The sequence below is a fragment of the Ursus americanus genome, chromosome 4, assembly GCF_024610735.1.
Source record: "Ursus americanus isolate L20-20 chromosome 4, mUrsAme1.1.p, whole genome shotgun sequence".
In the NCBI taxonomy this organism is placed as follows: Eukaryota; Metazoa; Chordata; class Mammalia; order Carnivora; family Ursidae; genus Ursus; species Ursus americanus.
The window spans coordinates 29,748,661-29,769,779 of record NC_142130.1 but is presented as its reverse complement, the minus strand read 5'-3'; the positions used below and the strand labels follow the sequence as shown (position 1 = coordinate 29,769,779).

Genomic DNA, 21,119 nt, shown 5'->3' with positions numbered 1-21,119 from the left:
TACAGATTACTTAAAAAAAGATCATATCCCATGACTTCATTTCATATTTATCTGTTTGGAAAATTTCACTTATGCCTTTTTGGGAAACATTACTATTAAAATTTTTAAACAGTCATAAAAGTGGAGAAGATACAAGTATAAAAAGCCTTTATTTACCCATTACCCAGCTTTAACAGCTAATCAGCATTTTGTCAGTCTTACTTCATCTGTCCCCTCATTTTGAAGGTGGCAGCGTCATTCTTTCACCCAGTATACCTCAGTTTTATATCTAGAAGTTGTCAAAAAAAAAATGACTGCAATACCATTATCTTACTCCACTTAACAAAATGAACTGTTCTTTGGTATTATCTGATATCCAGTTCTCATTCAGATTTCCTTGTCTTTCACAAAGTGTCTCAAAATTTTACAAATTTTTTTTTCTGTCAGAATCCAAATAATGATTGCAGTGGTTATAATTAATCTGTAACAGTTGCTTTTCTTGCCCCTTATCCTGAATCATCTTACTGAAGAAACCAGGTCATTTACATCCTGGATGTAGCTGATTGCTTCCTCTTGGTGTCATTTAACTTGTTTTGTTCCTCTTCCCCTTTTGGCTTGCTCAGTCCTATTGTCTGCTTCCTAGGTAGGCCTTTATTGATTGATAGGTTGATTGGTGCATTGTTCTGTTTTTTTCATAATATAAGCACATAAACATACAGTTCTACACGTGTGCTCCCCCTACCCGTCCAGAGGAACCGTACTGTAAGGAATGTTCTGCACTCTTTTGTTAACTTTAGTTATTTCCTGGTAGTTATTCTTTGTCAATATACAGAGATCTTACTAGTTTCCTTTGTTGACAGCTGTATTCTATTTTATTATGTATATGTAGTGTAACTTTTTGTGATTTCTGTTTTTGGAGGCACTATTCATACTTTGTCCATGTGTGCTTTTTTTTTTTTTTTAAAGACTGGGACTCTTACTGAAGATGGTTTAGATCTTTGGGGGATTCAACGAGTGGAAAATACACGGTAAATATTAAGCTAGGTTTGATTATTAGTTACTTCATATTAAGTATCTTAATATATGAAACATTCAAACATAAGGTAATATGAGAGCTGTGTACCCAACACCAAGATTAAACAGTTGACATTTTCCCACATTGGCTTCAAATCTCTTTTAGAAGATTTAAAATACGCAGATATTGCTTAAGTCTTAATCTGTCCCTATGCGATCGTTCTGAAGTTGTGTTCTATTATCTTTGCATGTTTTTATATTTTCTCTACGTATACATCTGTCTCTAAACAAGACCTATCTGTAAATAAACATACATGACTGATACACTGTACATGTTTTTGCTGCTTTCTTTGCCTCTTTAACATTGTTTTCAAGATTCGTCCAGATTGGTATGTATAGATCTAATTTATTAATCTTAACTATTGTTTAATATTCCATGATAGGATTCAACCATAGTATCTATTCTACGAAGGGGCAATTTCAGTGTTTTCTCCCTTTCCCCTTTCACAGCTAGTGCTGCAGTTGTAGTTCTTCTACACAACTGGTGAGCATGTGGTTGAGTTTCGATAAACCAGCTTTTTAAGGATGTCAGTGCTGGGTTATAGCACCTGCACGGCTGCAGGTTTAGTAGGGGCTGCCTAGTTCCTCTCTGGGTGATGCTGCTCACACTCTCCCTCAGTACGTGTGAGATCCTGTTGTTCCAGTCCTTGCCCAACTTGGTACTGTCAGACTTCTCATGATTGCCACATGGATAGACATAGAACGGTCTTACATTGTGCCTCTTTGCAGTTTCCTCAGTACTTAATAGGCTGATCTTATTTTCACCTTTTTGGAAGGATGGTCATTTAGCATTCTTCTGTGACACAATTTTTCTGTTGTGTTCTTAGTCTTTATCTTACTCATTTATTAGAAGTTCTTTGTATTTTGGGGTGGTAATCTTTTTCAGTACGATGAATTGCAAAAGTATTCCAACTGTCTGTCTGGTCTTTTTACTTTTGTTTTTGTTGTCTTTTGACGGCTTAGTAGTTGTGTTTATGTCATTTGTCCCCCCTCAGAAGTCTGTGAGATTTAGGTTTGTAGTTGGAGAGAATATTGTTTGGTTCATGTAATTTCAAAGTTGTTACATCTTCTTGATAAATAGTGTGTCACATTGTGACTTTGTGACCTTATTTCTCCCTAATGCATTTTGCCTTCAATTCCCTTTCATCTTATATTTCTACAGCTTTCTTTGGTCTAATGTTTGCCTAGTGTGTCTTCTTTTCCATTGCTTTACTTTTTGATCTTGTGCCGTTGTGTTCACATTTGTAATTACAGATATATTGGAACTTATTTCTACAATTCCTCACCCTAGTTCACACACACATTTTCTCAAATTTCTCTCTCATATTTTTGCACATTTTCTCAGAATTTCTACATTTTAATCCTTTACTGCTTGTCCTAAATTAACGGTCTTATTTAGAGTCTATAAAGTTCATGGGTGTCTTTTCTGGGTTTCTAAAACCCCCCAGGAAACCCATGGACCGTAGAGTACTTTTTTGATTATTCTCCTCCCTTATTTATGTGGATTTGTTGGCACAGTATTTTATGATTAGGACTTGGGTTTTATGCCATCTGCGTGCTGAGGTTTTCCTAAGTTCACGACTGTCTTTGCCAACCACTGCTGCTTCTGCCTCACTCCCCTGGACTGCACTGCCCTCTTCGGCAGCTGCATTTGTTAGGGCTTCTTCCATTTTCACTTTTGAAGGACGGCGTAGCTCCATAGCTTTCCAGGGTGTCAGCTGTTCTCTCAGCGCTTTGATGGCGTGATTCCATTTCTCCCGACTCCTTTTCTTATTGTTGTTTTAAGAGTACTTCTTTATCCTTGATTTTTGCAGTCTCTTTTTATTTGTGTAGGACTCATTTGCTTTTTGATTCCAAAGATTCATGCTTTTCATAAATTCTGGAAAAAATTGCAACTTTTTCCCCTATACCGTTATGACTTTTCTCCCATTCTTTGTTTTCTCCATCTGGGAATCCTGGCCATAGGTTAAACAAGAAAGTGCATTTGGTTCTTTCCAAGTCTGCCTCTCCTCCTTTCCCCCCATGGTGTCTTGTTCTTTTTCTGAGTCTTTAATTTAAAAGTGCCCTTTTTTGCATTCTTTCTGATTGCTATTCTATTATCTCAAATTTATGGGATTCTAATTTTGTCTTTGTTGTGTCTGTTGAGCCATGGGAATGTTTCCCAGTGCATTTTTAAATTATGGACTTAGGCTTAGCAGGATTTTTCTGTGAAATTTCTTTGTGGCTGTGTGGGAGCTCCTCCCTGGAGAGTTTTGACTGTGCTTGGCCAAGAGTGGTATCCGTGGTGCCAGATGAGCTTTAATGTTACTTTCATAACCTGAGGATTTCTGGACCTGCAGTAGTGTGTATTCAAACCCAGATCCTATCCTGAGTGGTGTAGTGGTTCAGAGTTGAGGCCCTAAAGCCAGACCTGTGTTTGAATCCTTGCTCTGCCACTTAACGCACTGTGTAACCTTGGAAACTTACCTTCTGTTTCAGTTTCCTCATCTATAAGATGGGGACAGTAAAACATCTTCCTGTGGTGTGAGGAGAACATGTATCAGATATGTTTAAAGTTAAAAGAACAGCGCCTAGCACATAGTAAACATTGTACAGATGTTAACTATTTCCTTGAACTTTGGGTAGGGGGAGAAAGAAATAAGCTTATTCTTAGTTGTGCCTTTGGGTCTTAGGTAAATTATTTTTAGTATATTCTTTTTCCAGGATGCTCCATTCTTTTATGTAGTATATTCTTTTTCCAAGGATGCTCTTCAAGAGCACTGGCTATTTTTGGTGAAAGAGGTCATCTCGGTTTGAGCTCCCCACTTTGGCCAGGACTTCGTCTTCTGTTCCTGTGTGGGTATTAAAGCCTGGGGCTTTAGGGTACTGAGGTGGCTCCCTTCCCTTCTTCCTTCTTCCTCAGGCAGTCAGCATCACTCAGGTTCACACCTCCCTGGTTTTCCTTTCCTTCCATTTCTGGCACTTGAAAATTTCCTTTTCTTGATTATGAGCTCAGTTTCACATTGAAAAGATTATGTGTTACACATTCATTTTGTGTTTTTACAGAAGAGATTTTATGTATTCTTATCATATGCCTATAGGCAGGAGTTTTGATTATTATTTGTTATCTAGTTTTTTTTATATTGGTTTGTCTAGCATCGTTATTCAGAATCTTAGGTAATTTGGTATTTTAGTTATGTGTAATTTACATGGAAGAAAATGTTTTTGAATGCCAAAAACTATAGTGCAAATTAATACATGCAGAAATACAAACATTTCCATTTTTTAATTTAAAACTTGAGTATGTGTAGAATATTTATTGTCTTGGGATTTATGAATCTAATTCAGTGCATTTTCTATTTAGTTTCCTTTTGCCAGAAGAAAATGTTTGCAATGAGATATTGGTAAAGTCTCAGTTTGTTGCTTGTATGGCTACTTGTCATTCACTCACAAAGATTGAAGGAGTGCTTTCTGGGGATCCACTTGATTTGAAAATGTTTGAAGCCATTGGATGGGTAAGTTCAATATTTTACAGCACAAGTAACTTCAAGGAAAATAATAGTAAAAATTACCTTGCAGAAGGAGGTTGTTTCTGCTAGTTGTTTTGATGACAAGTCTATCTCGTACCGTTAAAGGAACTGTATAATTTCTAAAGATACGTCACTGAAAAAAGATTTATAATTCTGTAAAAAAGTGTCTGTTTTAGTTAAATTAACTCACTTTAAACACCTTTCATAGAGGATGACCTGCTCAGGCGCCTGCATTATGTTTATAACAGAAACCAGCTGTCACCAGCTCGAGTCAGTAGGATGATCTTCAGCAGTGACATTTGTTGAGCATAGGTGAAAAGTATAGCCCGCTCTGTGTCTTCAGTGTTCTTTTGTCTCCGTTTTCTACTTTCTGTATTTACACACACACATGTATACACACACAGGTTTATTTGTTTATAGCTTTCTATTTGTTGTTGATCATTTTAATTTGAGTGCTTGCTATGTTTTCTGGTTATCATTTCACAGCATTAAGTTCTTTTACAGATGGAATAATAAGTTTGTTTTTAACGTTCTCTTCTGGCTTCTGAATCGGTTATTTTCTCTGGGTCAGTTTTCTTTTTCCGTCCCTATACTTGGTCTTCCTTCATGCTTTTGGTTTTCATTATACATCTGGATGGTACTTCCATATTTAAGAATGAAGGTTTGATTTGATAATTCTGGGTGGCTGCAATCAGGTTTTTATTCTTGCCTGTAGTGTGTTAGTCTGTTTTCTTGAGATGTGTCTCCCCTGAGATGAAAGGCTGACCAAGGGGAGCTCACTGTGTGCTGAGGGTGAGGTCTCTTCAGCAGGCATGCCTCAGTCCAGAGTTGCAGAATTAGCCTTTTAGGTTGCTTTCCCCACCTGCTCCCACAGTGCTTCCCCGGGCAGAGCTGTGTTCTGGAGTGCTGACCCTCACATTAGCAGCCCTTCTTCCTCTCAGGTAGGTAGTTCATATCTCTGGACAGTGACCCCTGTTTTTTTTTGTTTTTTTGCTTAGCTCCACTATTCTGGCTATTAAGAAATGTACCTCTCCTGTATGTCCACTTGTGTTTTATTTTGGGCTACTGTTTATTTCATTGCTATATCCATCAATATGTTTCAATTTTCCTTTTATATTTATATTTGAAATCCTTCTCCTTTTTTTACTTTCTGTTTACTTCTATAGGTTTATAATTATTATTATTATTACTATTTGTATTTGGTTAATGTTTTGTCAGGGAGAGAGATGAATGGCCATCTTCTGATAGCCCAAAATAAATACTTGTCAAATTTAATTCCCAAAAAGCCTACAGAGAAAAATTTAAGAGTAAGGGAAAATAGGACTGATTGATCATCTTTAGATTTAGGGTTCTGTTTGCAGGTCTTAAAAAAAAACAAAACAAACTGGCTTTATAATTAAGTTTGTATAATAGCATGCTTTGTTTACTCTGAGATGCCTTGATGTTTAATCTTACCCCACAGTATCAATGGAATATTTCCATGTAACCAGGCACTGCTGTTACGTGATGTGATGGATGCCATATAAGATACATCTCAATTTCAGAGATGTTAAACTTGTCTTAGAATTGTATCCAGTTGGCTAATTGGATACAGTTCCCTTCCCAATCATTTTCCCATTGATTGATTCCTTCGTTTTTAAGTCAAATTAGTTTATTATTTCTTGTATATGTGTATTTATTTATTTATTTATTTTTTAAAGATTTTATTTATTTATTTGACAGAGAGAGAGACAGCCAGCGAGAGAGGGAACACAAGCAGGGGGAGTGGGAGAGGAAGAAGCAGGCTCATAGTGGAGGAGCCTGATGTGGGGCTCGATCCCAGAACGCCGGGATCACGCCCTGAGCCGAAGGCAGATGCTTAACCGCTGTGCCACCCAGGCGCCCCTATATGTGTATTTAATACAGTTTTTGTTGGAATTATTTCACCAAAAATATGTGTTTTTAAATTAAATTTCAAGCATTTAGGGTAGTAGTATCTTAACCAGAAATGTTTAGTCTGAAACACTAAACTCAAATCTTTGTACCTTAGTGTGTGCTTGGTCCAGAGGTTCTACTTAACCATATCTGAGCTCCACGTACTTTTATTTTTTTATTTAAATCCAATTTACTTAACATGTAGGGGATTATTCGTTTCAGGGGTAGAATTTAGTGGCTCATCAGTTGCATATAACACCCAGTGCTGACTTATTTCGCTTAGCATAATACCCCCTAGTTCCATCCACATCGTTGCAAATGGCAAGATTTCATTCTTTTTGAAGGCTGAATAATATTCTGTGGTGTGTGTGTGTGTGTACGTACGTACGTGTGTACACACATATATATACCACATCTTCTTGATCCATTCATCTGTCGATGGACATCTGGGCTCTTTCCATATTTTGGTTATTTGTGGACATTGCTGCTATAAACATCAGGGTGCATGTGCCCCTTGATTAACTGTTTTTTTATTCTTTGGATAAATACCCAGTAGGGCAATTGCTAGGTTGTAGGGTAGCTGTATTTTTAGTTTTTTTATGAACCTCCATACTGTTTTCCAGAGCAGCTGCACCAGTTTGCATTCCCACCAATAGTGTAAGAGGGTTCCCCTTTCTCTACATCCTCACTAACACGTGTTGTTTCCAGAGTTGTTAATTTTAGCCATTCTGACTGGTGTGAGGTGGTACCTCATTGTGGTTTTGATTTGTATTTCCCTGATGCCCAGTTGTGTCAAGCATTTTTTCATGTGTCAGCCATTTGTATCTTTGGAGAAATGTCTGTTCATGTCTTCTGCCCAGTTCTTGATTGAGTTTTTTTGTTTTTCGGGTGTTGAGTTTGGTGAGTTCTCTATAGATTTTGGATACTAGCCCTTTATCTGATATGTCATTTGCAGATATCTTCTCCCATTTCATAGGTTGCCTTTTAGTTTTGTTGATTGTTTCCTTTGCTGTGCAAAAGCCTTTTATCTTGATGAGTCCGAGTAGTTAATTTTTGCTTGCCTCTGAAGACGTGTCTAGCAAGAATTTACTGCAGCTGAGGTCAAAGAGGTTGCTGCCTGTGTTCTCCTCTAGGATTTTGATGGATTCCTCTTAAATTTAGGTCTTTCATCCATTTTGGATTTATTTTAGTGTATGGTGTAAGAAAGTGGTCCAGTTTCATTTTTCTGCACGTGGCTGTCCAGTTTTCCCAACACCATTTGTTGAAGAGATTGTCTTTTTTCCATTAGATGTTCTTTCGTGCTTTGTTAAAGATTAGTTGACCATAGAGTTGAGGGTCCATTTCTGGGTTCTCTATTCTGTTCCATTGATATATGTGTCTGTTTTTGTGCCAGTACCATACTGTCTTGATGATTACAGCTTTGGAATTGTGATGCCTCCCAACTTTGGTTTTCTTTTTCAACATTCCTTTGGCAATTTGTGGTCTTTTCTGGTTCCATACAAATCGTAGGATTGTTTGTTCCAGTAAAAAATGCTGGTGGTATTTTGATAGAGATTGCAGTGAGTGTGTAGATTGCTTTGGGTACTATAGAAATTTTAACAATATTTGTTCTTCCAGTCCATGAGCATGGAATGTTTTTCCATTTCTTTGTGTCTTCCTCAATTTCTTTCAAAAGTGTTCTGTAGTTTTCAGAATATAGATCTCTTAACTCTTTAGTTAGGCTTATTCCTAGGTATTTTATGGTTTTTGGTGCAGTTGTGAATAGGATCAATTCTTTGATTTCTTTTTCTGCTGCTTCATCGTTACTGTGTAGAAATGGACCATACTTCTGTGCTTTGATTTTCTGTCCTGCCACTTTGCTGAATTCCTGTATCAGTTCTAGCAATTGTTTTGCTGGAGTCTTTCGAGTTTTCTACATAGAGTATCATGTCGTCTGTGAAGAGTGAAAGTTTGGCTGCTTCTTTGCTGATCTGGATGCCTTTTATTTCTTTTTGTTGTCTGATTGCTGAGGCTAGGACTTCCAATACTCCATTGTTTAGTAACAGTGGTGAGAGTGGACATCCTGTTGTGTTCCTGACCTTTGGGGAAAAGCACTGTTTTTCCTAGTTGAGGGTGGTATTAACTGTGGGTCTTTCGTATATGTCTTTTATGATGTAGAGGTATGTTCCATCTATCCCTACATTGTGGAGGGTTTTATCAAGAAAGGATGCTGTACTTTGTCAAATGCTTTTTCTGCATCTATGGAGAGGATCATATGGTTCTGATCTTTTCTTTTATTAATGTGTATCACGTTGATTGATTTGCAGATGTTAAACCATCCCTGCCCAGGAATAAATCCCACTTGATTGTGGTGAATAATCCTTTTAATGTACTCTTGAATTCTGTTCGTTAGGATCTTGGTGAGAATTTTTGCATCCATGTTCATCAGGGATATCGGTCCGTAATTGTCCTTTTTGTTGGGGTCTTTGTCTGGTTTTGGGATCCAGGTAATAGTGGCTTCATAGAACAAGTTTGGAAGTTTTCCTTCCATTTCTATTTTTTGGAACAGTTTTAGAAGAATAGGTATTAATTCTTCTTTAAATTTGTTCTTCTTTGAATTTGTTAGAATTCCCATCGGAAGCCATCTGGCCCTGGACTCTTGTTTGTTGGGAGATTTTTGATTACTGATCCAATTTCCTTGCTGGTTTTGGTTCTGTTCAGGTTTTCTTTTTCTTCCTGTTTAAGTTTTGGTAGTTTATATGTTTCTAGGAATTTATCCATTTCTTCTAGATTGCCTAATTGTTGGCATATAATTGCTCATAATATTCTCTTAAGATTGTTTGTATTTCTTTGGTGGTGGTTGTGCTCTCTCCTCTTTCATTCATGCTTTTATTTATTTGGGTCCTTTCTCTTTTCTTTTTGTTAAGTCTGGCTAGGGGTTTATCAATCTTGTTAATCCTTTTAAAGAACCAGCTCCTAGTTTTGTTGATCTGTTATGTTTTATTGATTTCTGGTCTCATCTTTATTATTTCTCTTCTCCTGGGGATTTAGCTGGATTTATTTGCTCTTCTTTTTCCGGCTCTTTCAGGTTGAGGTTAGTTTGTATATTTGAGACCTTTCTTATTTCTTGAGGAAGGCCTGTATTGCTCTATACGTCCCTTGGAGGCCCACCTTTGCTGCATCCCAAAGGTTTTGAACTGTTGTATTTTCATTTTCATTTGCTTCCGTGTAGTTTTTCTGTATTTTAGCTCTGGCCAGTGACTGGGATTCAAAACTCCCAAGTTTTAAAGGGCCTGGCAAGGTGCAGATCCACTCCCCTACCCCAGAGGAGAACCTCGAGGCGCACCTAGCAACATCCTGTCCCAGAAAAGCAGTCACACAGTTCACACATGGAGGCTAGAGTTTATTGTAACGCACAGCGAAAAGCTGCCACTCAGTCCACTTCTCTGTTCTGTCCCAGAAAAGCAGTCGCACAGAGGTCGAATCTGTTGTGGCAGGCAGTGAAAAGCAGCGGCCCGGTTAGCTGCACTCAGTGGTGTAGGTCTGTTGTGGCTCACAGTGAAAAGCGGCTACAAGGTTATCTGCCTTCTGCGCACACCTCTGTCCCTGCTGTTGAGTTCTGCTCAATGACTCCCAGCTGGCCTTTTGTCCTTGGAGAGGCAAAGTATGCTCTTCCAAGGGAGCAATCTCTCCCACATGTGACCCAGGGGATCTCCTTACCCTAGCTTATTGTGTGCTCTCTCCCACTCTCTCTCTCTTTCTGACTTTGCTCCTTGGAAAGGGTTCCCTTCCCTTCAGGGCCCCTTGGCTTTCCTTTCCCCCCTGTTCATGGCTCCAGACCTCGCATCTGCCACATTCTCTCCTTCCAGCTATGCAGATTGTTTTCTTAATCCTCAGATGATATTCCTACTTGTTCAGAATAGTTGGATGTTGATCTGGCTGTGTTCGAGGGACGAGGCAAGCTCAGCGTCCCCTACTACTCCACCATCGCAACCCCTCCCCTGCACTCTATATATTTTGAATCCTTTCCTGGTAGCAGAAAAGAACCCCTGGGTGATAGACTGAACATTTTCGGTACTGCAAGAATCTTCTGCTTTTGCAGAGATAGTCTAAATCAGCAGGTTGTAGGAGCAAACTGAGACGTTTTTCTCTGTTTCTCTGGTTCTTATTCCGCTTCTAACCTCTGCTTCTCATCTTCCATGGGTTGCTAGGACTTTAACTAATTTTGCTTTTATTTTACTCTACTTATATTAATGATCTAGTAGTGCTCATTTATCCCTTGGGCCCTGACTTTTTTTTTTTTTTTTACTGAAGATAGCCATAATGGTTTTTTTGTTTTGTTTTAAAGTAGAACCAGTGAATTGAATTTTATGAAGTAATGTGTTGGATATTTTCCTTTCAGATTCTGGAAGAAGCAACTGAAGAGGAAACAGCACTTCATAATCGAATTATGCCCACTGTGGTTCGTCCTGCAAAACAGCTGCTTCCTGAATCCACACCTGCAGGAAACCAAGAAATGGTGCGAAATCACATTAAGTTGGATAATACTGTTGACGCTCATATTTAATCCTCATTTTGAAATGTTGCTAGAAGATGAAATCACATGTCCTTTATTTAACTCTTATGCAGATATGAGTATTTTAACTGCATTTATCCAAAACTACACACCTGGTGTGTGGCAGGCAGTATTTGTGTAAAACATTAAGATTTAATTCTCATTACCATTACTTTTCCTTCCTATTTATTGAACAACTTAGTGCCTAGTGATTTAGATACTTGGTGATTAATCCTTTTAAATTGCACCAGTATTCTTAGGATTCAGTAAAAAGAATATGTGAAAGGCTTTATTTTTAGGTGAATTTCAAATTATGTTCCCCCTTAGTTTATTTAAATGCTTAATATGGTAACATTTTAGGATAGCAAAATATGTGAAAATATTCAAGGATATATTTTTATTAAATGAGAGGTGGTAGAGAAGCAGTCTTGAAACCTGACTTTGAAATAATCAAAGCTCCTTGCTATTTTGTAAGTAATGTTTTGTGGATGTATCAAGTTTTATTTTTTTTAAACTTGAGTATGTTAATGGACCTAATCTGTACTGTTTCTTTATTCTTTTTGCTTTGTTTTATGTTTAGGAGCTGTTTGAACTTCCAGTAAGTAAAGAATGTTTACTTGTTACTTAAGTATACTTGCTTTAGTTCTAAAAAAATAGTAAATGCTTTATGCATCTTTTGAAATCACATAGGCTATTTATGAGATAGGAATTGTTCGCCAGTTCCCATTTTCTTCTGCTTTGCAACGTATGAGTGTGGTTGCCAGGGTGCTAGGGGATAAGAAGATGGACGCCTACATGAAAGGAGCACCTGAGGTCATTGCCAGTCTCTGTAAACCTGAAACAGGTAAGGAAGCAACTAGGCTTTGAGTGAAATTCTGCCATTTGCATGAGCTTATATTTGCAATTTTAACAATGACGTTTATTTTTTCCTTTTTAAAAGTTCCTGTCGATTTTGAAAAAGTTTTAGAAGATTACACTAAACAGGGCTTCCGTGTGATTGCTCTTGCACACAGAAAATTAGAGTCAAAACTGACATGGCATAAAGTACAGAATATTAGCAGGTAAGGTGGATGAATCGTTTTCCTACAGTTTACCCAATAATGTTTATGTTTATATAAGTCATATACAGCAGTTTACATGTCGTATTTATTAAATATTTATCAAATGTATGCAACCATACCCAATGCAATGTTATGTTTTGGGTGATTGAGATACAACTCTTCAGAACTCTTACCAGTTTGTTAAATATTTACTTAGTGCCTACTGTGTGTCAGGCATGTTTTAGGAATACAATTATGTTTTAAAATGTAAACATAATTGTCCTGTATTTTTTTTTCCCCCAAATAATCTACTTGGTTTTGCCCAGTGGTTGAAACCAAGTATTATTTTGGTCAGAGTTTCACAATAACCAGTCATACCAATCCCCCCTTCCCAACTCCCAAAGGTCAGATGACATTGCCATCATCACATTTACTTTTCTCCAGTCTTCCTCTCTCCAATTTGTGTTCCACAGTGCCTCCAGAGAGCTCTGCTCTCATATCAGTCTCCTACCTAGAATTCTAATAAATGGCTTTCCATTATTTACCGGAAGAGTTCACCATCAAGAATATGCATCAGGAAAGAAACAAAACACATAACACTTAATTTGAAAAAAAGGGGAGAGTGATAGAAGCAGATAAGAATCAGAAAAAGGCATACAGGGACTCCTGGGTGGCTCAGTCAGTTAAGTGTCTGCCTTTGGCTCAGATCATGATCCCAGGACCCTGGTATCGAGCCCTGCGTCAGGCTCCCTGCTCAGCGGGAAGTTTGCTTCTCCCACTCCCTCTGCTCCTCCCCCCTTACTCATGCTCACTCTTGCTCTCTCTCTCAAATAAGTAAAATCTTTAAAAAAAAAAAAAGAAAGAAAGAAAGAAAAAGGCATACAAATGGCCAATTAACACATGAAAATGGTAGTACACTTTATTTAGTTTTTTGGGGAACTACAAAATAAAACCACAAGGAGACATCACTTCTCTCTTGAGGTTGGTGAAATTGAAAAGATTGATAATACCAAGTGTTAGTGAAGGCTTGAGAAAATGTTAACAGCATACTCTTACTATAGTGTTGTATAGTTCATAATGAACATGTGTAGTACCTATCAAAATTTAAACTGCTCCTACAATTTGACTCAGCAAGTGCAGTTCTAGGAGTCCAGCTTAAAGAGCTGTTTCTATGTGTTGTGCATAAGGTTCAGGTTTAAATAGTATCAATAGCATAATCAATAGGGTAGTGGCTAAATTAGGGACTATTAACACTTCTTTTAATTACAGCTTTTCCCACTATGCAAAAGTAGAGCGTTCCTGTGAAGCTGTTCATAAGCCAGAATGGCTTAAAGTGAAGAAACAGAAAACAGAAACCATTAATTGATGGAGAAAAAATTCTGAGTGTTTCCAGACCCCAAAAATAATCTCTCTTAAGCTCTGATACCTTAGGACACATCTCGCTAATGCAGGCACAAAGTAAATCAAGATAGAACAAGACGCTCACAGACACAGTTCAGACCTACGTGGCTTGATGCCGAGATGCTGGTTGTGATCCCCAGGGAAGGAGCTTGGGAATGCCACTCTCACTGCTTGGGGGTGCACTGCCTCTGAAATGGCTCGTGGCGGAACAAATGCTGAATGCCGTTTTTGCCTCTCACCTTTTTTTTCTCGAAAGTGAAAAATCTTCAGATTTCTTTGGGTTGGTGAAAACAAGTACTAATGTAGGTCTTCGTACAAGCGAAATGGCCTAATGCAAGCTTTTGAAAAGCGGGAGATACCTGTATTCCAGGCATGCTAAGTGTAAAGAGTTAGGGCAGTGTTGATAGTACAATCCTGTTTTTCTGAATGAGAACTAAAGGAGTGGAGTGGATAGCCCAATAGTTAAAAGGAAAAGCTATGTTAGGAATTCTGCCTATCCACACAGAATGTTTGGGGGATGTGGTTTAAGCTTGAACGTTTCAAAAAAAAAAAAAAAGAAAAGCAGTAGCCAGATGATGTGACGGATGTGCATGGTTGGGAGGTACACGTGTAAAATACTGTGTTCGAATGCCTGTGAAGGGCACGTTAGGCTCTTCTCTCTCTACAGCTTTGTCTTTTGCCATTTTTCACCTTAAAGACTAACTACTGATTTGTCTGTATTTCTTGAACCTGTCCTATCCAGTCATCCTTCCGTGCCCTTGAAGAGGCTATTCCTTCTGCCCAGAATATCCTATCCCTGTCAACTTTCATCTCTTTTCTCTGCTGCCCTTCTTTTGCATCTTTAAACCAAGACCTTGGCCATCTTTCCAGTCTATCTTTTAGGGGCAGGTTTTGACATTTCTCTTATAGCTTGAACCTTCATATCTTGAATATTGTATTGTTCATTCACTAGGGGACAAAATTTCCACGACCTGTGTCATTCATTGGAAAGTTAGGAAGCCAGTAGCAGCCAGAAACTAGCAGGTCATGGGGAAACGGCTACAGTGCTTGGACCCCAGAGTTTCACATCAGTATAGCTTTGTTCCTTGAAATGCATTTTCAAACTTCAAGGCTTATTTCTCCTGTCACCACCAGCAGTGTCTGTCATTTGTATTGTTTCCTGTTGTTTAATACCTTTACCACCCATACTTATAAATTATATCTCAAAGATTGTTTAGGTTTTAGAGCTACGTACTTAAAGTGCCTTTATTGAATTTTGTCGAAAAACCACTTCTTATGGCAAGTCTGGAATTTTGGTCCCTAACCTCAAGTCTTCTTTCTTCATTGAAAAAAGTATTTCTGGGGCACCTGGGTGGTTCAGTTGGTTAAGTGTCGAACTCTTGATCTCAGTTGAGGTCCTGATCTCTCGATCATGAGTTCAAGCCTCGCATTGAGCACCTTGCTGGGTGTGGAGCCTACTTTAAAAAAAAAAAAAGGAAAAAAAATATTTCTGTGATATAATTTTGGTGGCTTGAGATTTCTTAAGAATGCAGCCGTCTCCATGATGATGCTGAAGTGCACGCTAGTTTTGCATGCACATCTCTGTCTCTTTTTTTTAAGAGTATTTCTTTATTTGAGAGAGAGTGAGAGGGAGGAGGGGCAAGAGGGAGAGAATCTCAAGCAGGTTCCATACCAAGTGTGGGACTCGATCTCACAACCCCAAGATATGACTTGAGCCAAAATAGTCGGATGCTCAACCAACTGAGCCACTCAGGCTCCCTGCATGTATCTCTTTGTCGTCATATCTGTTTCCCCAAAAAGAGCACCTTGACGGTAGAGATCATGACTTTTCATCTTTGACCTCCCAATGACTAGTAGTACTACTTGGTGCAGAGTAGGTACTCAACTTTTGAAGGAATAGCATCTTGATAGCTATTGAATATTAATAACTATTTTTTAAAGGGAAAAAATTTTAAAAAGATTTTATTTGTTTATTTGACAGAGCGAGCACAAGTAAGAGGAGTAGCAGGCAGAGGGAGAGGGAGAAGCAGGCTCCTTGCTGAGCGGGGAGCCTGAAGCAGGGCTCAATCCCAGGACCCTGGGATCATGACCTGAGCCAAAGGCAGACGCTTAATGACTGAGCCACCCAAGTGCCCCGATTATTAATAAATATTGTAAGAGCCCTGTCTCTGTGACCCATGTAGATCTCATTGTCAGACTGCTAAATAGTTTTTGTATCACACTTTCAGGGTCAAGAATTTGATCAAGAGTCAGTCTAGAGGCGCCTGGGTGGCTCACTCCATTAAGCGTCTGCCTCCAGCTCAGGTCATGATCCTGGAGTCCGAGGATCAAGCCCCATATCGGGCTCCCCCCTCAGCGAGAGTCTGTTTCTCCCTCTGACCCTACCCCTTCTTGTGCTCCCTCTCTCTCTGTCTCTCTCAAATAAATAAAATCTTAAAAAGAATTTGATCGGGAGTCTTCTAAAATTCACCAAAGGCTTGATAATAATGAATCCAGTATTACTGTATTGAGTGTGCTTATGGTCACGTTTTCCTTTTCTCTTAACGTTTATGTTAGGGTATGTTGTATGGGGGGACAGTAAAGCATAGATTTGTTTATGCTTACTCATTTTGTGGGTAGAACACAAGATGAACATTCTTTAGTACTACAGGTGTTTAGTGTCTTACAAAGATAACACTCCCAAATTATCCTTATTTCTCACATTTCAAAGGGTAAAATTTTATTTCAAAATACACCTCTTGGGAATTATTTTTCCAGTGATAAATTTTTTTAGATATTAAACTCAAATACACACATTTATGGCTTATTCAGTATATAAAATGGTTCAATTTGTAATTTATGAGAATTTTAAATTGCTTTAGTAATATAAAGAGAATAGTATCTGTTCTCTGGACTAAACCATTGTCCGTTAAAATTTCTTTTTCTGCAGAGATGTCATTGAAAACAACATGGATTTTATGGGATTAATTGTAATGCAGAACAAATTGAAGCAAGAAACCCCTGCAGTACTTGAAGATTTGCATAAAGCCAACATTCGCACTGTCATGGTCACAGGTTAGACTTTATAAAAGGACACAGTAAAAATTGAATGTGACTCTTAAGAGTTCAGGTTATAGGATATTGTGGAATGATCAGTTAGTTATAAAAGCATGTAGTGGCTCCACCCTACCTTGCCCCATTTCAACTCAGAATGTTTTTTAAAGGTATAGATAACTTTGCAATACTCTTTTGAGGTCTAGCAAATTCTGCGTATAGAAATAGTAAAACAGTGAAGGGCATACTGTATAAATTTAGATTTTGCTTCTTTTTTTTTGCCTCTCTTTAATCATATGTTTTTTATAGCAGTTATTGTATCTTGTGTAAGCTCTTTGTAGATATGTTTTCTCTACTAGAGCATAAGATTCTAGAGCAGAAGATTAAAAGAATGTTTTGTTCATTTTGGGGTCTTCTGCAATTTTTAGAACTGTGTCAGATGCCTAACAAATGATTAATAGATATTTGTTAGAATTACACTTTTATGTGTTAGAGTATGTTTATTATCATTGCCTGAATGCATACTAGTGAAAATAGCCATTATTTGATTGGTTTTTGATTTCTGATGACTATATCCAAATGGTTCTCCTGGTGTTGTTATATTGTTGATATTAGATAATTCCCATTCCTTAGCTGTGTGAAATTGTGGCAGCTCTAAGTACTTTTCTCTTAGTAAATAATCAGAATTAAGATAATCATTTTATGGCTCTTTTGTGTGTTCGCTAAGACTTATATGGAAAAGGCAGTTGACATTTTTTTGTTTCAGACCTTGAGATCCATCTAATAGCATACTTACCACTATGTAGCTCAGGAAATGAAATTTATTAGCATTCCAGCAGTTCATTGATTTTAATGATTCCTCCTTCAGAGTACTTTCCATCTCTTTCTCTTCCCCGTCTTTCCCTGCCATGACAGATTGTGGCCTGTGTCCCACGGGGGTCTGTCTGGTCACAGGAGGACACCGTTGGAAATAGTGTGTGGGAATTGGAGGAGGAAATCCTGTTGCCCTTTAGTTGTGGCAGTGGTGGACTTCCCAGACCTTTGCCGGCCTTTCACATATGTTTATATTTTCTTGATCCTGTCCTGACAGGGCTTCTTTTCATTTCTCTCCTCCTCATGACTGAGAAGATGTCTGTCTTCTCTTCGTATCTTCTAAACATTGTATTCTTGTTACCTTGCTATAGTGTTGCTTTTGTAATCCATTCCTTTTTTCCTGTGATATTAGGGATTCTTGTACAGACCACCAGTCACTCCCAAGTTATTTCAACAAGTATTGTGTGAGCACCTGCTTGGTGTGTATGTAGCACTGTGCCAGGTGTCGGGGGTACTACTAGTGCATGACTGAGAGAGATGCACAGTGTATCTGGCTTTACAAATTGTAGGTGAGAGTGGTCTATTTAGCATACGTGTGCTTGAATTATTTGAGGCTTCCTTTGAAAAGTATGTTTTGATTTTTGTTATTTTTAAGATCCAAGAGTAATACGGTACGTTGTCTTCATTTTGCCAAGCCCAGTCATGGGGTAATAGATATTCTTGATAAGTATTTATTGTTGAATACATTTATGTTTCCATCTTAATTGTAATGTATCTTCAATGTTTTGAAAATTAGGTGACAATATGTTGACTGCTGTTTCTGTGGCCAGAGACTGTGGAATGATACTACCTCAGGATAAAGTTATTATTGCTGAAGCATTACCTCCAAAGGATGGAAAAGTTGCCAAGATAAACTGGCATTATGCAGACACCCTAACACAGTGCAGTAATTCATCAGCAATTGACTCAGAGGTAATGTCAAGAAGAATTTTTCCTTTTGAAGCTTGCTTGTTTGAATTTAGTCTGAAACAATAAAAAGTGGTGCATTAAAACACAACACAACAGAAAATACATGAAAACAGACGCCTGGGCCATCTTCTCAGAGATTGATTCATTAGGACTAGGTAAGACCCAGGTACCTCAAATTGTGATATTTAGCCAAAGCTGAGAAAGCACCATTTTAGAGTATGAGAATCCCAGATGTTTGTCCTATTTTAATTTTTTAAAAAGATCTATTTATTTATTTGAGAGGAGAGAGAGTGTGTGAGAATGGGGGGAGGGGCAGAGGGAGAGAATCCCCAAGCAGACTCCCTGCTGAGCTAAGAACCTGACGCAGGGCTTGATCCCACGATCCAGGAGATCTGAACCGAAACCAAGAGTGGCCACTTAACGGACTGAGTCACCCAGGCACCCCTATTCTATCTTAAAAGTAATGATAAATGATGCAGGTGGTCCATAGTATTTATTAGTCTATGCATTATTTCAAACCGAAGCTGATATTTAGGTTTTTTTTTTTTTTTTAATAAGCAGTATAGGTAGATTACCTTAAAACTGAATTTCCTTTTACTTTTAATAAGTGTTAAACTTTCATTATTTTATGTAAAATATCAGATGGAAGAATTTAGTTTTAGATGAAATATATATATATATATATATGTGAATTTTTTTAATAAAGATTTTATTTATTTATTTGACAAAGAGAGTACAAGCAGGGAAACGGCAGGCAGAGAGAGAGGGAGAAGCAGGCTCTCCCACTGAGAGGGAGCCCAGTGTGGGGCTCGATCCCAGGACCCTGGGATTATGACCAGAGCCGAAGGCAGACGCTTAACCAGCTGAGCCACCCAAGCGCCCCTAGATCAGATGTATTTAAGATAGGATTGTATTACTTGGTCTGGCTGCCTAAATATTGTTCTGAATGTCTCATGCACAGGCTATTCCAATTAAACTGGTCCATGATAGCTTAGAGGATCTTCAGGTGACTCGTTATCATTTTGCAATGAATGGAAAATCATTTTCAGTGATACTAGAACATTTTCAAGACCTTGCTCCTAAGGTTAGTGACTTGCGTTTGTGTATGTATGTGTTCACGTGAATATATTGCAAACAATATTTTAAAGAAATTCATATTTTTTCCAGTTGATGTTGCATGGCACTGTGTTTGCTCGTATGGCACCTGATCAGAAAACACAATTAATAGAAGCATTGCAAAATGTAGAGTAAGTATTGTTTTTTTTTATTTTTATGGATTTTAGTTTCATTTTCAAAACAAAAGTAACTAACATTTCATGTATAAAGAATTGTCACCTATCAGGTGAGAACTCTAAAGTGCCTTTTTAAAAGAGGCTCATGTGCTCATTTATTTAGCTCAAGTACAGTATCCACAATTCCTTTTCCAGATAATATCTGTAAGATAGAGTTCATTTACTCAGCTTGTAGAGGTGACGTCATAGTTTCTGTAAATAATTATGTTTAAGCTTTAGTCTTAAAAGTAGGTTACTAAAGACCATACAGGCCCAAGACCTTTGCTCTAAAGATTACGAAATTGAGATGCCAGATGATAAACTGATTTGCCCAGCTTGTGACAGAAACGGGACAGTAACCCAGGTCATTTGATTTGCAAGCTGGTGCTGTTTGCAAAGCGACATGCCTGTGGTCTTTGTGATAAGAAGATTCATTAGTTCCAGTGGGGAGGTCTCGGTTTGTTAGCTCTTCATAATAACATATTGGAGAAATCTTAAGTTAAATGTTGTTTGTTTTAAAAAAGTAATCAAAATCTTAACGTAAGTTTTGTTTCTCAGTTACTTTGTTGGGATGTGCGGTGATGGTGCAAATGATTGTGGTGTAAGTATGGTTTTTGTGATTTATAGTTCTTTCTTTAGCCTAAGTCAGACCATTTACAAAACTTAACCTCTTTTCTTCTTCAAACCATTAGGCTTTGAAGAGGGCACATGGAGGCATTTCGTTATCAGAGCTCGAGGCTTCAGTGGCATCTCCCTTTACCTCCAAAACTCCTAGTATTTCCTGTGTGCCAAACCTTATCAGGTAGCACAGATTGAAAGTTTTCCCGTTATCTCTTTGTGGCGTGATCTAATAACATAGGAAAACAGTGTCATAGAAATTAATATGAATTTGTTGTAATGATATATTAGTATTTTCGACATCTAACTTCATTAGCAACAGGTTAGCTACTCTTCATCTCTTTCAGTTCTGCTTTGGTTTAGTTCTTTTGGTAGAAAATGCTTTGTTGTAGCTGTTGAGTGTTGACGTTCAGATGTCAAGATATAATTGTGATTTGGAAGAGGAGTTCAGAATGCCTTTATTCACATGTCAACATTTGTTTTCACAGGGAAGGCCGTGCTGCTTTAATGACTTCTTTCTGTGTGTTTAAATTTATGGCTTTGTACAGCATTATACAGTACTTCAGTGTTACTCTGCTATATTCCGTGAGTACCGACATTGCTTAAAGAGATGGTCCTTTTGTTAAGACATTTAAACCAAAAAATTGAGTATGTATGCGTCCGCTAATTATGGAACTTACATAACTAGCATCTATAAATTTTCCTTTAGTTTATTATATTTTGAGTAGGAGATTGAAAATCTCATTAATCTAGAATAGCATTTTCTTCAAGGCTGACAACTGTGGCTAAAGCCTTGTGAATAAAAGGTGATTGTATTCTTTTTTTTTTTTTTTGCCTTTAGTACAGATTAGGCACCTTAGAACTCTTCAAAATGTCAAGCTGTGACATATTTCACATTTGTAGTTAACTCTGCTATACATTTACAGAAAAAGGCCAGAATGAGAAAGATGTTTCAGCAGTAGTT

At 37.8% G+C, this 21,119-nt stretch overlaps 1 protein-coding gene across 5 annotated transcripts in view; it reads left to right on the top strand.

The window, feature by feature from the left end:
- The window catches only part of ATP13A3 (ATPase 13A3), an 86,115-nt gene that overhangs the window by 39,783 nt on the left and 25,213 nt on the right, over positions 1-21,119 (top strand). For all 5 annotated transcript variants that reach the window (XM_045812756.2, XM_045812754.2, XM_045812755.2 and 2 more), the window contains 13 exons: positions 946-1,007; positions 4,397-4,547; positions 10,858-10,974; positions 11,591-11,608; positions 11,701-11,854; positions 11,951-12,071; positions 16,381-16,505; positions 18,094-18,269; positions 19,228-19,350; positions 19,434-19,513; positions 20,096-20,138; positions 20,230-20,339; positions 20,644-20,740. In XM_045812756.2, coding sequence (XP_045668712.1) covers positions 946-1,007; positions 4,397-4,547; positions 10,858-10,974; positions 11,591-11,608; positions 11,701-11,854; positions 11,951-12,071; positions 16,381-16,505; positions 18,094-18,269; positions 19,228-19,350; positions 19,434-19,513; positions 20,096-20,138; positions 20,230-20,339; positions 20,644-20,740 — 1,377 coding nt within the window. The remainder of the gene's footprint in view (positions 1-945; positions 1,008-4,396; positions 4,548-10,857; positions 10,975-11,590; positions 11,609-11,700; positions 11,855-11,950; positions 12,072-16,380; positions 16,506-18,093; positions 18,270-19,227; positions 19,351-19,433; positions 19,514-20,095; positions 20,139-20,229; positions 20,340-20,643; positions 20,741-21,119) is intronic.